At 34.4% G+C, this 17,363-nt stretch overlaps 1 protein-coding gene across 2 annotated transcripts in view; it reads left to right on the top strand.

The window, feature by feature from the left end:
• The window catches only part of LOC105219547 (nitric oxide synthase-like), a 174,514-nt gene that overhangs the window by 42,699 nt on the left and 114,452 nt on the right, over nucleotides 1–17,363 (top strand). For both annotated transcript variants that reach the window (XM_054226417.1, XM_011195764.3), the window contains 5 exons: nucleotides 1,828–1,919; nucleotides 10,349–10,490; nucleotides 11,496–11,635; nucleotides 13,022–13,196; nucleotides 15,455–15,636. In XM_054226417.1, the coding sequence (XP_054082392.1) occupies nucleotides 1,828–1,919; nucleotides 10,349–10,490; nucleotides 11,496–11,635; nucleotides 13,022–13,196; nucleotides 15,455–15,636 (731 nt within the window). The remainder of the gene's footprint in view (nucleotides 1–1,827; nucleotides 1,920–10,348; nucleotides 10,491–11,495; nucleotides 11,636–13,021; nucleotides 13,197–15,454; nucleotides 15,637–17,363) is intronic.

The raw sequence follows: 17,363 nt of genomic DNA, 5'->3' as shown, positions 1-17,363 counted from the left end.
TTATTAAGATAACACCCAAATTTACCTATAAATTCGGCACAAAGTTTAATAGAATAACGAAAATCGTCCTATATAGTGTATGAGGGCTGAGGAAATTCCTTAACCGATTTCATTCATTTTCACCAGCAAGGTACACTATATCCAAGACTATACACCCACTTAATTTCGCTAAGATATCTCACATATTAATCAATACATATATGCAGATTAAAGCCCACCGTATTTTTGAAAAACCTATAATTAGGTATATGGGAGCTATGAGATGTTATTATCCGATTTTAATAATTTTTGGAACCGAGACACACTATTAGAATAAACAATTTTCTCTGAATTACATTAAATTATCAGAGAGATTTATCCATATTTTCGGTTAAAATTTACCCTTAGGCGCGGAGTTCAACATGTGCGATAACAGGGGTCTTGAAAAGTTATAGTCCGTTTTCGACAATTTTTTCTCAAGGTTTGTGGTGGTCTAATAAAACACGCCTCATATGTCTTCGTTCCAAAAATGAGTTATATCGGGTCATAACTTCCCCTAGCTCCCATATATCTAATATTAGGGTTTTCAAACTTTCAATGGACTTTATGCTATATATATGACGAATATGTGAGTTAAATTGTTTGTTATATTAATAAAATTAAATAAATAAATTGCGAGAGTATAAAATGTTCAGTTACATCCGAACTTAGCCCTTCAACAAGTTTGACTTTATGATTTCATACTTTAGAAATAAGTATCCAGTACAGTGAATTTCAAATGAATGTTGTAATGGGGAGCATATCTAAATTTAGTAGGGTCGTTGTTATAACATTAATACACCCAACTTCACGCGTGTCATATCGTACTGACTTCTACATTTTTTCATGTATTTACTTGTTCTGAATGTGCCTTTTTGAGCACACAAATTTGTTTAGCATTTCTGCCTTCTACTTATATGTATATGAATAATTTAATAATTCTTCAATGAAATGTAAATCTCAATATGCTTTCAAGATATAAAAATATTGTATGGCATATCCACATCTTTTTTGAATATGGAAAAGAATAAATGAAAAGTGTAAAGTAGAATACAAATTTGATTAGGATGACAAGAATACTTTAGTAAGATATTTTTGTTATCAAGTAACATCAAAACATTTTCTCTGATTTGAGCAAAAACTTAAAGTAGACGAAGTTTAAGCATCTAGTTTTTGAAGCTGCTTGCTACCGTGCATTCATTTTATTGTACTCTTACAAGATAGGATAGTTGAAGGGATAAAACACAAATTGCACACAACAATGAGACAAACGATCAAAAATTTTAGTGGGACTAGATATAACCCGGTATACCGGTAATGATTTCCAAATATGTTGACCATCTTACAATATTGTCTTATTACTCAACGACAAAACGTTTAAAAAATTTGTGGGCGCTGCAAAGTCAGATTTCGCCCATCAAAACCAACCTCTTCAGAGTGCTAAGGAATAGAAATAGGAGTACCAAATTGCAACAAGATTTATCTATTTTTTACTCAAGTTTTCACTTGCATAGACGAACGGACAGACAGACCACACAGAATGCATCTCATCTCATCTCGTCATCTTACTTATTTTAATACATACATATATCTTGCTCAGTTTTAGTTGTTACAAACAACCGTTAGGTTAATAAAAATATTATTTTCTGAGAAAAATGTTTCGAGATTTTACAGAGGTCAATATAACATTTGGATATTCAATAGTAATTGGTAATAAGTGGATTACTTGGCTATTTTGTTTTGTTACTTGTGTAATATTTTCATCGTAATTTTTATTTATTTACCTTATTCTCCGCTTATTTCTTGTAGGTATTCGATTGCCGTTATGTCACCACAACAAGTGGCATGTTCGAAGCTATTTGCAATCACATTAAATATGCTACTAACAAAGGCAATCTCAGGTGAGTTGATTTAATAAAACGATGTTACTATTATCAGGTATTCATTTGAATCCTTATATTCAATCTAGCTACAATCATGCATCCAAATGTCTTTGGGAATTTTGCAGCTTATCATACTAGTCAGTGCTTTTGTTGTTTTTTTTTGTGGCTTCGTCGGAATTTGTTTGGGCTTTTGAATTAAGTTGAATTTCGATTATGAGTTTTACATTTTATGGCTTTAATATGAAAATTTGATAAGTGAATTTTTATGAGCAACTAGCAGACCCGGTCACACGTTTTTGTGGTTTTTGTGGCATTGAATTAGTAATTTTTTCAGCCAATCTTAAATAGTCTGTGGGATAATTACCTACGTCATCCTGGTTTGTAACTGTGTTAACTCTCCTGGAACCGAATTCTACATGGTCGCATAGGATCATTGACATCTTTATTTTTTACCAGTCTGATAGATCATTCAATCAGCCATTTATGGTTATTATTTGTTCGGGTCCATGAAGTGGCATAAACCTGTTGGAAATATCTAGCAACTGCTTCAACAATCGCAGTTTGATATTCTTGCAAAACACTCGTATGTTAGTTGTTAATTGGCGATTCTTTATGTGTCGCCACAAATTATATAATTTAAGGCACGCGATTAGTTCGTCAGCAACACTTGATCCAGGAATAACTGGAAGTGTCTGGCGCAAATCAGTTGCCAACAGAATCATGGCTCCATCAAAATTGTTTTGGTTGTGGCGTAAATCTTTTAAAGTCCTATGCGGTGCCTCCAGCGACTTCTTGAATATCTGGAAAATTGCAGACTGGTATTTCGTTGATTTGCAATTTATGAGTAATTTCAAGGCCGAATGTGCCGTTTTTCTGCCTACCAGCAGGTGTCAAGTTGCCCTTATTCCCGTTAAACCTTGGTGATGAAAATGAGTGAAATCGGTTCATGAATTACATCAGCCCTAATATATTTTATGACAATTTTCGCTATTCTAGTGGACTTTATGTCGAATATATGGGTCAAATTGTGTGTTATCTTAATACAATTACATCAATAAATTGCGAGAGTATAAAATGTTCGGTTGCATCCGAACTTAGCCTTTCTTTACTTGTTACAAATTGTTTTGGGATATCGATGCAAACTTATACAATTGAACCATGACAAAAATGTTTTAACAAAGCAACAATGAAAACTTTCAAAATATTATTATATTATTTATTTATTTTTTTTTTGTTTTTGTTATCAACTCAATTAAAATTCTCTTGATATTATCTTCGTCGCAATTGCTCTTTATTTACTTGCTTTCTAATATTTTTCAGGCCTTCCACGAATATTTCAAGACTAATGAATATTTTGACATGAAATTTGACATAAATGTGACTGACAGTACTACCAACCTAAAAAAAAAAATTATTCTCCAAATCCTTCGACGCGCGCAGTTTAAATTCAAATGTCAACTAATTTTTTGGGCACAGGTCATGCATCTAACTGTATATCTATCGTTATTAGAATTGTGTTACAATTAGCCATTATATGATCAAATCAAATTATGAAACTCGATATTAAAGTTTGTAGCACTGTGTAATAGGCTAGACAGACGGCAGAGTTAACCACCATTAACTGCGCTTTTAATCAGTTCCAAATTTGTAGGTGACAGACGGCAGCAAAGCGAGTTATAAACTCCCATTAACAGCTGATTGGCAATAATATTTTCATTTTGGTAAAATAAAATTGGATAGAAAGCAAATATTGCGGTTGTTAGCCGCACAATTAGTACAAAATCACTAAAAAATATAGATATATACGTTATTATTAGAACTTCCATTTTAGAAAAATTTAGCTATTTCATTGCATGCTTATGTTTTTGTTTACATTTCATTGAAAAAACAGTTGTCAGTGTTTCATTCACAATAGGTTAAAAGCGGCCATGTTTAAAAATGTTGCCTACGAAAATGCCACGAACTCCCCCAAACTCTGTAAAATTTTGAGGATTAAATGGGAGTTAGCAAACGGAGTTAGCTGAGATAACTCTTGAATTAACCCCGATTAAAGCAGTTAATCCGATTTAACGCCGCTGTCTGTCAGGGGAATAAGATCGTGTAAAACTTTTTTAATAACTGCCAACATAATAACTGGTGGTTATTATAGTTCTCGTTGAGTTTGAAGTCAAATAAACTATAACGCGTGCTTCTCAGGTGCATCCCACAAGTTAGTGTTCTCATCCTCTCCCTCTTTCTCTTTCTCTGTTTCTTGCTGTTTAATGATATATTAAAATAAGTAAAGTGTCACCAAACATTTTATACTCTCACAAATTAGTTTTTTAATTTTATTAATATAATAAACAATTTGACTCACATATTCGGCATATATAGTATGGTATAGAGTACATTGAAAGTTTGAAAACCTTAATATTAGGTATATGGGAGATAGGAGATAGGAGAAGTTATGACCCGATTTCTCCCATTTTAGGCACGGAGAAATATTATTAGAAGAAACATATTCCCTCTGAATTTCTTCATAATATCTGAGAGACTTACCTATACTCTCAGTAAAAAATTTGTTAGAAACACTGTGGTCCTCATATTCGATATACATATATGGACTTGAAAATTTATATACCGATTTCGATGATTTTTAGATCGATATCTTCACTAGTGCTTACTTTATATATTGTAAAGTAAACGATTCAGATCGAGTTCTGATATATAGGAAATAGGATTTTTTTTTTTTTTTTTTGAGTGTGAGCTTTCAAAGAGTACGGACGTGTTTAATGCGCTCCGTGAAAACTTTCATAATAAATTAATAATAAAAGCAAAACAAAAAAATAAACAACCAATAACTTGTGTATTCGAAATTTGAAATCAAAACACAAATCATAAACAAAACAAATTAGTTTAAAATAACAATAAATAACAAACAACATATAAAAGTGAACAAAACAAACAAATAAAAAAACAAATATGAGCGCTAGCGCTGCGCAGTCTCAACAGCAAGGTCGTAGGCATTCTCTGAACGCCTACTTCAGCTTTGTTGAGCCTGCAAAATCTGCTCTCTCAAATAAACAATCAAACGGTGAGAAAGATGAGTCATCGAAGCGCTCAGCCGAGCAGCAGAAGGGATCAGCAGAAACTGAAAAAAACAGCAAGTGCGCAACAACAAATCAGCAGGCAACATCAACCAAGCAGGTATCAGCAAACGAGCGGACAACAATGGAAAAAACAATGCAAGGTGAGCATGTACCGAAGAGAAAAGTACAATCTGTACAGACTGGCATTGACCGCTACGTCAACATAAAAAGGAAATCAAGTCCTATCAAGACAGCGGTTAATGCCAAAAAGTTTCAACCCGCCACGCTTAATACAAATAAGCCTGGAAATTTAAATGGCAACAGATTTGCCATACTAAGCAATGGTTTGGACGACGATGCGAAGGGTGCCACCACAGTCGCGAATGCTAAGCCGCCGCCAATATATTTACGTGAGCGTAGCTCAAATGCACTTGTTGATAAACTCAGTGAAATTGTAGGTACCAACAATTTTCATATCGTGCCTTTGAAAAAAGGCAAGATTGATGAAACTAAAATACAATCCTACACTGAGAAAAGTTTTATGGATATAGTGAAATTTTTGTCAAATAACAACAAGAATTATTATTCTTATCAACTGAAGAGCTCTAAAGGCCTAGTTGTTGTTGTAAAAGGCATTGAGTATTCGGTAGAATCTAATGATATCAAAGAAGCCCTTGAAGAATGCGGCTTTGGAATTAAAAATGTGGTAAATATCTTCAATAGAAATAAAGTACCACAACCAATGTTTAAAATTGAATTGTTGCCAAACTCTAATCCAATAAAAAAGAATGAAACACACCCAATATACAATTTAAAATATTTACTCCATCGTAGAATTACCGTTGAAGAACCTCATAAAAGAAATGGTCCGGTACAATGCACTAACTGCCAAGAGTATGGGCATACCAAATCATATTGCACTCTACGCAGTGTTTGTGTGGTATGTGGTGATTTGCACCCAACATCAAAATGCACTCTTAAAAAAGAGGATACAAATAAAAAATGCAGTAACTGTGGAGGAAATCATACTGCTAACTACAGGGGCTGCCCTGTATATAAAGACTTGAAATCAAAATTGTCACTGGGAATTCAAGCTCGTCGTAACCAAATGTTGAATATCCCTCGTAACGAAAATGTAGTAATTACAGACCAGAGTTCGAAACCTGGTAATTCTAAGGATATCTTTGTCCAGGGAAGCTATGCAAATGTGGTAAAAGGCAACGCTGTGCAAATGCAACAACCGCAAAACCCACCAAGTGGAGGTATTGAAAATATGATTCTAAATCTGACTCAATGTATGACACAATTCATGTCTACGATGCAAAACATGATCCAAGATTTGATCAAATCTCAAAATCAAATGTTACAAACTTTATTATCTAAAAAATGAGTATACTAAATATTTGTATATGGAATGCCAACGGTGTAAACCAACACAAACTGGAGTTAATACGATTTCTGACTGAAAAAAACATAGATGTTATGCTGATATCAGAAACTCATTTAACAAATAAAAACAATTTCTTTATAGCGGGATATAGACTTCATGTTACAAATCATCCAGATGGAAAGGCGCACGGTGGAACAGCAGTATTGGTTAGAAATCGGCTAAACCACCATGCTTTAGAACCACATGCTACAGCGCAGCTACAAGCTACAACAATATCATTGAAAAATCGAGGCTCTGACCTCAATCTGATGGCTATATACTGTCCACCTCGTTTTAAAATTACAGACTGCGAATTTAAAGGTGATTATAATGCAAAACACATGTACTGGGGCTCACGTCTTATTAATCCGAAAGGACGACAGCTGTACTACACTATTATAAATAAGCACAATAACCTTGATATAATATCTCCTGGTAAGCCGACATACTGGCCCAGTGATAGAAACAAAATACCAGACTTAATAGATTTTGCTGTAGTCAAAAATATAGATAGATCGCTAATAACAGCAGATACATGTACAGACTTATCTTCAGATCATTCTCCTGTACTAATAAAGTTATTCGAACAGCCCATGATAGTTGAGCCAAAAGTATCTCTAACATCTTTTAAAACTAACTGGTTGAAATATAGAAAATATATCAGTAGCCACATTAATATCGATTTAAAAATAAGTACAGGAAGAGATATTGATGAAAGCGTAATGGAATTCAATGATGTAATAACAAATGCTGGCTTGGCAACACCTAAAAGAAAAGTTAAGGTTTTTAGAAACATGACTAATAATGAAATAGAAAAGCTTGTAAATGAGAAAAGGCAAGCGAGACGTGAATGGCAGTTAAGTCGTTCCCCTTCAACTCTGCGTCAACTGAAATCGGCTGCACGTAAGTTAAAAAAAGCACTTAAACGCGATGAAGAATACAATACTGAAAATTATATAAAGCACCTGTGTCCAAATTCTAGCAAGAAAAACTCCCTTTGGAAAGCCCAAAAGTATTTTAAGCCTCCAGTAGATTCCAAGATGCCTATAAGACAGTCGAATGGTAATTGGGCGCGCAGTAATGAGGAAAAGGCAAATTGCTTTGCAAATCACCTTGAAAAGGTATTTCAACCCAATGTACCAAAAAACAACTTTAAGTTGCCAACTTTGCCCAATATTGCAAACGAGTCAAGCGTGTCTATTAGGACGTCTACTTATGAAATTATCAAGATCCTAAAAGAGCTAAATCCGAAAAAGTCTTCAGGACACGATAATATTACTCCAAAAATGTTAATTGAGTTGCCAAATATTGCTATATCAGTGCTCTCTTTGCTCTTTAATGCAATTCTTGGTTTCGGGTACTATCCAATTTCGTGGAAAAAGTCGCAGATCATCATGATAGATAAACCTGGAAAAGACTTAACACAACCATCTTCCTACAGACCAATAAGTCTCTTACCATGTCTTTCCAAAATATTCGAAAAAGTTTTACTATCAAAAATGTCTCCTTTCCTCCACGAAAATAATATAATACCAACCCATCAATTCGGGTTTCGTGCTAAACATGGCACAGTAGAGCAAGTGAATAGAATTACAAACGAAATCAGGAAAGCATTCGAGCACAGAGAGTACTGTTCAGCTATTTTTCTCGATGTAGCTCAGGCGTTCGATAAGGTCTGGCATGAAGGCCTTTTATGGAAAATCAAAAACGTTTTACCTTACGAATTGCATAAAACATTGGAGTCATATTTAAGAAATAGGAAATTTACGGTTAAAGTAGCAGATTTTATATCAGAAGAACGAGCAATAAGGGCCGGTGTACCTCAGGGCAGTGTATTAGGCCCCACTCTGTACATAATATATACAGCAGACCTTCCAATAGCTAACAACGTATTGACATCCACTTTTGCGGATGACACAGCCATAGTAAGCCGAAACAAATGCCCCATTAGAGCATCAAGAGTATTAGAGGAGCACTTAACTTGTGTCGAAGAATGGCTAGCCAACTGGCGTATAAAAATTAATGAGCAAAAATGCAAGCATGTTACATTTTCTCTAAGGCCAGAAACATGTCGGACAATTAAAATAAACAACGTATTAATACCCCAAGCGAATGAAGTAACTTATCTTGGGATTCACCTGGATCGAAGGCTTACGTGGCGGAAACATATAGCGAGTAAAGTAACTTGCATGAAGTTAAGAGCAGCAAATTTAAATTGGCTTCTAAACAAAAATTCTAAACTTAGTCTAGACAACAAAGTCCTGTTATACAATGCAATCATAAAACCGATTTGGATGTATGGTATTCAACTGTGGGGTACGACCTGTGCAACCAACATTGATATAATTCAGAGATTCCAATCTAAAATGCTTAGAACAATAACGGGTTCACCATGGTACATGCGTAATGAAAATATCCATAAGGATCTTGATATTCCTATGGTAAAGAAGGAAATAGAGGACAGCAGAAAGAAATATATTTCTAAACTTCGTGAACATCCAAACCCATTGGCAAACGCCTTGGTACATTCCAATCAAACTCGTTTAAAAAGAAGAGATCTACCTGCCTACTAAAGAGCAACGTTCTGCCAAAAAGCTCAAACACATTCTTGAGCTTACTTAGTTGTAAATAGATTTAAGATTTTAATACTTATTGTTAGGCTTTAAACAAAGCAGATTCAATAAATAAAGAAATATTGAAAAAAAAGGAAATAGGCGTGGTTGTGAACCAATTTGGACTATTTTCACAACATATCATTGGGAAGCTAGGATATTATGAACCGAATTTCACTGAAATTGGTCGAGTAGTTTCGGAGATAAAGTTTTTCACCCATAAGTCGGCGGAACCAAGGCCATTTAAAATTTGATATACCATTTTGAGTGCAGCTTCTCTGTACCATCTTTATAATAAAATCTAAGGTTTCTGGTGGTTCTCTTTACTGAATTAAAGCATTAGTATTTTTCAACATAACTTTTGTGTGGGAGGTGGGCGAGGTTATAATCCGATTTCCTAAATTTTTGAACTGTAGACAGTTTCTTTGATATAGCTGTAGTAGTTAAGAGATATTTCCTCAAAAAATTACAGCCACATTTGTTATAGCTCTTTATATGTTTTCAGGTATTGCCTTTTTGTAGGCGTGGCAGTGGTCCGATTAAAACAATAAAAACGAAAGGAAATAGGTATCTGTTTTGGACTACAGTGAAACTGATATATGTATGTATGTATTTCTGACCGAAATCTGAGCATAGCTGTGTTCTTTGGTTTCTTATGGATAAGAGGCAGTTGATTGACTAGTGGATTTGTGTTTTTTACTAATAAAAATTAGTGATTGATTGTTGATGTTGATTTCACTGCAAGATATTTACTTACTCATAAAGTCATATGTATGTGTCAAATAAGGTACATATGTACAATGTACATACATAAATAAGTAGGTTAAATGTTTGAAAATAAAAAATGCTAGGTGTTTGTTTGTGTATTATCGGTTATATAAAAGGGTGAGCAATAAGATGGAAGGATAGCAACCAAATGAACTAACCGTAAAAAGTTACAAATGGCTTTTGTGGATTTTATTCCGATCTAGTTCTTTTCTCTTTGCCTTGCTTTGCTGCAATGTTTATTGTTAATATAAAATCGGATGTGTTGCCAAACAGTCAACGGAACGAACCACAATGGACATCCACCATTACTGACCGCCATGGCTGTGGAAACTTTGTATTGAATAAAACTTTTTGACAATGCGCAACAAATTTAACTTGTTTATTGAAAGTGTTAACTTTTATTTGTTTACCCTCGTATGTACTTCTGCTGTAATATGAACGATTGTATATTTAGATACGAGCTTGCTCTTTTAATGCTTCCTTATTTACGTTTATTTTACCAACACATTCGCAAGGATTTCCTGATTTGTTATTTGCAAATTTGTTTCGTTTGTTCGTTCCGGTTTGTAGGTCGGCAATTACGATATTTCCGCAGCGCACAGATGGCCGCCACGATTATCGCATTTGGAATAGCCAGCTAATCTCCTACGCTGGCTACAAGCAAGCTGATGGAAAGATTATAGGTGATCCTATGAATGCGGAACTCACTGAGGTAGGTGTTAATATTTAGTTATGATACAATTATTTTCAAATTAATTTGGCGAACTATTTTCCAAATTTAAATTGTACACGGATTGAGTTACTTACTGTAATTAATGCTTGCATGAAGTGTATTGTTTGGAGTTTTTTTTTCCAAACGCTATTGTACTAAACTCGTTTTAGAGAAACTAAATGACTAGTTCATGCCGTTAAAACTTCAAAAATTTGCAATACTTGAATAGGATTTTAGAAATGGCATGCCGATGAAGCCTAAGCAAATATTACTCCCATAAAGTGGCACTAAGAAACGCTATGATGAGTATATATACATTAGTTTACAACCCAACTCACTTCGCATAAGTTAAACGCTCATAAAAAATTAAAAGGGCAACTGTCAACATATGCGACTGTGCTTTCTTTTATGCGCAACGTACTCATCGACAGTACTGTAATGCTTGTATATGCAGTCCCTCTTATTATTGGGCTTGCATACCAAGATGTTTTCTATTGCCGCTGGTGTTTGCTTAACGTATTGCGTGTGCCACCAAAGACATTCCAGTTTATTTAAACTTAGCAAAAAAGACTGTATGGTGTGTCATCACATTTTGAACATTGAGAAGAACGCCAGGAATTCGTACGATACCACACTTTTGAAATTGTCGTATGTATGCTTATAATTTAACTTTAAAATACCAAGGTATTGTTGTTTCGTTTTCGCTTATAACTATACATATGTAAGTTAAAATAGTTACGATTGTCATTTTAGAAGTACAGTTGTACTTCCCTAACTCGAATCCCCATAATCAAAAAAAAAAAAACTTCGAGTTAGAGAGGCTTCAAGATATGGAAGGAAATTTGTATGATATTTGATTTTTTATCGCTATTGCTAATTCAAGAGTTCGAGTTAGAGAGATCTTCGAGATATAAAATTTCGAGTTATGGAAGTTAGCATAATTTTTGGGTATTGTTTTTATTGTAGAATATCTTATTTTATAAAACTTATTTGCCTTTTTCTTAGGTCTGCTTAAAATTGGGTTGGAAAGGAAAAGGCACACAATGGGACATTTTACCTTTAGTCGTATCAGCGAATGGCCATGATCCGGACTATTTCGACTATCCACCGGAATTGATTCTGGAAGTTCCATTAAGTCATCCAAAGTAAGTTTTCCATTTCATATATTACGTAGTGTTTACAATAAATACATATAATTCCCAGAAAAGAAATATATAGACTAGATCGGAATTACAACAAATCTAATATAATTTTCCCTATTACTACTGCATACAAAATATTAACATATACAAATAAAATTAAATATTTTGCTTAAAGTTGTATAATATTTCGTTTCCCTAGTGGTTGTTTTCTATACCGAGAAAGAGATATTCGTCTGTCCGACCATACGTTAAATTGTGGATTGTTAATTCATTTATTTTCTTTTAAAACAAAACATAGAAATATAAATACGTGAACTTCCATATAACGGTATTCCTCATATTGGTGATGAGAAAGCTTTTGATAAAATCGGAGTCTTTACGCTACTAAAAGATAAAAAAATGGGGCATTGGAAACAAAATAGAAATGAAAAAACGGGAAACCAACATGCCATCTTCCATCATAAAATGCATAAAAACAAATGGATCAAAGTCAAGGACGTTCAACATACTTCATTTGTCGTGACAAACGGCCAAAGTGTCACTGCAACTGTCGGTGTTTTACGAACGTACTGCTCAATGCTTATGATTGCTGGTAGTATAACAGATAACCAACTTCCATACGACCATTACCCCTTAATTTAAAAAGCATTCGCAATCTGGTAAACAAAGTTCTTAATGAGTCTTTTCAATATGAGATTGTCAGTAAAATACACACTTATCTCTAGAATCGTATGCAAATATTTTGAGTTATTTATTTTATGAGTCAACTTTTCAACTTATACTTAAGATGATCCATTTTTTAAGCCCCACACACACAGCTCTTAGAATCTTAATCCGCAAATAGTTGCAAAATTTTTGACAAATCGTTTTATAAAGTAATTGTGTACGTAAAGTTTACGAAAATCTATTCTGGAAAGTAGTTAACCAAGTCGATTCATTGGCTGCTAAAATATCGTAATCGAAATGTTAAGCTCAACAAAATTGAGCATAATACCTTAACAAATCGTTTAGTGTGTGAGAGTTGACAAATACACATTGCAATTTTTCCCAAACTACGCTTCACTGGTTTGATGGCCATCACTACAGTCACATCAATGACCTTTGATTGGAATAGTGCTAACACATTTGAAAAATGTTTGGTGAAATATTCCGGCAATCACTTTCTACAAGCTTTCACATCAATGAATTCACATATGTATGTATGTATATAAATGTACATACTTCGTATTTACAACTTGAACTGGTGGTGTAAATACATTTATTATATGCTCATGCATGGGTGGGTTTAAGTTTATAAATTTATGAATTGTTCATCAGCATTCTACCGTACAGCTTTGTGAACTTCATTTAGTGAGTCTATAATACTAAATAATTCTTTATTTCTTCCAGATTTGAGTGGTTTGCAGATTTGGGCCTCCGTTGGTATGCTGTACCAGCTGTATCGTCGATGCTCTTCGACGTCGGCGGTCTGCAGTTCACGGCGACCACTTTCAGCGGTTGGTACATGTCGACGGAAATCGGTTGCCGCAATTTGTGTGACATTAATCGACGTAATATGTTAGAGGTGAGTACTAAAGATATGTATTATGTTTGGAATAGTATAGGAATAGTACACAATTTTGACATTATAGTTTTTAAAAATCACAAAGATTTAATTGTTTTGAACACTTATATGGAAAAATTGTCCAGTGTTAATATAGACTTGAATAACACCACAACATTCAAAACTATGATAAATACAGCATCGGACAAAACTAAACCACCCCCCTAGTGAGTTTTTTGAAATTGCTGTTTTTCTTAAAACTAAGAGTTCCGAAATAAAAACTTTTTACATTTTTTATTAGGCTATTCACTTACAATAAAACATTTTAATTTATATTATTTTCTTGTGATTTTAAAGTTTTACCGAAAATATTCCATAGCCCTCAAAAACTCGTTGGATAAAACTAAAGCACGCCTATATATTTTTTGGTAAAACTAATTAAAATTTTAAATTAACATCAACTAAATGTTTGGAAACATATTGGAATACTTAATAGAGCTTCTCCTAAATACTTTTCAACGAAGTTTTGGCAAAAATTTTAGACTGTTCAGTCTCATATTGTTAGCAGTATTAAAGAACATAATCGGTACTTCGGCTATTTATTATATTAAAGATGAACTAAATATCAAATAACAGATTCTCTACAAAATATTAGCACAGAAACGTATTTGTTGACACCAATCAAAGGAGGTGCTTTAGGTTTGTCCAACGAGTTTTTGAGGACTATGGAATATTTTCTGTGAAACTTTTAAAATCACAAGAAAAGAATACAAATTCAATTTTTTTATTGTAAGTGAATATATTGATTAATAATATATGCAAAATTTTTTTATTTCGGAACTCTTAGTTTTAATAAAAACAGCAATTTCAAAAAACGCACTCTAATATATGTACATATGTATATATGATCAGAACCGAATTTGTCTTATAGTTGGTATACACTGTTTATACATTTTATACTCTCGCAACAAAGTTGCTACGAGAGTATAATAGTTTTGTTCACATAACGGTTGTTTGTAACACCTAAAACTAGACGAGTTAGATATAGAGTCATATATACCAAAGTGATCAGGGTGACGAGTAGATTTGAAATCCGGATGTCTGTCCGTCCGTCTGCCGTCTGTGCAAGCTGTAACTTGAGCAAAAATTAAGATATCTTAATGAAACTTGGAACACATGTTCCTTGGGGCAGTGAAAGGTTTGCTTTCGAAAATGGACCATTGCCACGCCCACAAAATGGCGAAAACTAAAAACACATAAAGTTTCATAACTAAGCCGTAAATGAAGTTATAAAAGTAAAATTTGGAACAAGGGATCGCACTAGGAAAGGGCATATTTGGGTGTAGTTTTTTTGGTTATTTATATATAACTCGCAAACCAATAAAGCTATATAAACCAAACTTTCTGCAGTCGGTTCTCTTACTTACCCCACCACACACCATGAAAAAGTTGAAATAGGATAATAACCACGCCCACCTCCCATACAAATGTTAGGTTGAAAATTGCTAAAAGTGGGTTAACTCACTAACGAAAAACGTCAGAAACACTAAATTTCACAGAAATAATAGTAGAAGGAAGCTGCACTCAGATTTTTTTTTACAAAATGAAAAATGGGCGTAGCATCGCCCACTTATGGATCAAAAGTATATATCAGGAACTACTCGACATATTTTAATGAAATTTGATATATAACACATTCTTGACACCCTGATGACGGGTGGAATATGGGCGAAGTCGGTTCACAACCACGCCTGCTTTCCATATAACTCAATGTATACATAAGGAACCAACGAAGATAGCGGAATAAAACTTTACACAAATAGTACATATATCTCTGACTCCACTTGTGAAAGAATTGTCGTAAGCGGACTATAACTTTTCAAGGCCCCTGATATTGAACATGTTTAACTCAGCGCCTAAGGGTAAATTTTAACCGAAAATTTGGGTAAAACTTTCCTAGCTCCCATATACCTAATTATAGGTTTTTCAAAAATACGGTGGGCTTTATTCCGCATATATGTATTGGTTAATATGTGAGATATCTAGCAAAATTAAGTGAGCGTATAGTCTTGGATATAGTGTACCCTGCTGGTGAAAATGAAAGAATTACCTCAGCCGTCATATAGTATGCTTATATTATGATTTTCGTTATTCTATTAAACTTTATGCCGAATTTATGGGTAAATTTTGTATGTCTGTATGTTTCTTCAATAAATTGCGAGAGTATAAAATGTTCGGTTGCACCCGAACTTAGCCTTTCCTTACTTGTTATATTACAGACTATTGCATTGAAGATGAATTTGGATACACGCACACCAACTTCACTGTGGAAGGATAAAGCTGTCGTGGAAGCAAATATAGCCGTTTTACATTCCTATCAAAGCCATAATATTACAATAGTTGATCATCACACGGCCAGTGAGAGTTTCATGAAACACTTCGAGAATGAATCAAAATTACGGTAAGCTTATTTATTTGGTTATATGGCTTTCGCATATCCAAATACAATACTATTTTTTATACCTGAGTATTTTTAGTACATATTGTAGTATGCTTCGGAAACCATATGTGTATCACCGATTTTCCAAATTTTGTTTGAAAGCAAATAGTGTTCCGAAATACAATAGAGTTCTAGAAACCATCGAAATTTTGTGGTGTTGTGAAATGTACTACAATGGATTGCATTGAACACACCGAAAGCTTTAAGCTCTTCTGCCACAACCATATGTTTTCTGACATTTTGATATACAGAAAATAAATTAAATTCAAAATGAATTGAAATCAAAAAACAAAGTGTAAAAAAAAATGGTGTGAAAAATATGTAATATGTAATAATTACATTGGACAATAATTTTATAAGATTGTTTGAATTTATTTGTATCAGCTGATGGATGTAAACATACTACAATACTACATGTGTGTCATTATGCTGGTATATGGTTTCTTGAGCTTTTATTGTTGTACACATCGTAGTACAGAAACCATATGTCTGTCTTAGGCAATACCTTAGTTGGGGAATCATCGTTTTTTTAATGTAAAAGCTGTTGCTTTTTTTGCTATAAAGTGTTATAACTAAGACACAAGTAATAGCCTTTTCGCAAAGTAGTTAATTAAACAGTTAACCGTCCTCCGTTCGATTAAAGCGCTTGTTTGGATCGGTATACCATAACGACTTGCACTCCTGCTCTTTGAGAGCACTCATCACCATTTCGATATAAAGAAGCTGTGGAACGGCCTACCTCGCAACGTTGCGAACGACCACAACAAGTTCGGGGTGGGATAAATATCGAGAGCTGAAGAGGGAAGCGAGACGCATTTGCAGACGTAAAAAGAAAGAGGCCGAAACGCGTGAGTATGAAAAGCTTGAAAAGCTGTCTGACATGGGTAATGCTTGAAAATTTTATGAAAAGATAAGGCGATTTACAGAAGACGGAGCATTATCATGTTGGGATCGAGTAGGTAATCTGATAACGAATGTCCAGAGCATACTGGGATTATGGAGGAACACTTCTCCGACCTGCTGAATGGAAGAGAAAGTACAACACCTGGAGCTGGCGAACCCGATTTCCCAATCGATGACGATGGAACAGATGTTCCATTACCCCACCATGAAGAAATTCGAATACCAATTAACCGCTTGAAGAACAACAAAGCGACAGGGGCCGATAAATTACCGGCCAAGCTAATCAAATACGGCGGCGAAGAACTGATAAGGCGCATGCATCAGCTTCTTCGCAAAATATGGTCGGAAGAAAGCATGCCCAACGATTGGAATCTCAGTGTGCTCCGCCCAATCCATTAAAAGGGAGACCCCACAATCTGCACAAATTACCGTGGTATAAGTCTCCTCAACATTGCACATAAGGTCCTGTCGAGCTTATTGTGTGAAAGACTAAAGCCCACCTTCAACAAACTGATTGGTCCTTATCAATGTGCCTTTAGAACCGAAAAATCGGCCATGGACCAGATATTCACCATGTGCCAATTCTTGAAAAACACCCGAGAGAGAAGAATCAATACTATCCACATTTTCATCGATTATAAAACTGAATTCGATAGCACGAAAAAGGAGCTACCTATAGCCGTGATGTCTGAATTTGGCATCCCTGCAAAACTAATACGGCTGTGTAAGTTAACGTTGAGCAACACCAAAAGCTCCGTCATGATTGGGAAGGACCTCTCCGAGCC

The sequence above is a fragment of the Zeugodacus cucurbitae genome, chromosome 3 (genome assembly GCF_028554725.1).
Source record: "Zeugodacus cucurbitae isolate PBARC_wt_2022May chromosome 3, idZeuCucr1.2, whole genome shotgun sequence".
Lineage (NCBI taxonomy): Eukaryota > Metazoa > Arthropoda > Insecta > Diptera > Tephritidae > Zeugodacus > Zeugodacus cucurbitae.
This window is presented reverse-complemented; position numbering and strand designations above follow the sequence as displayed.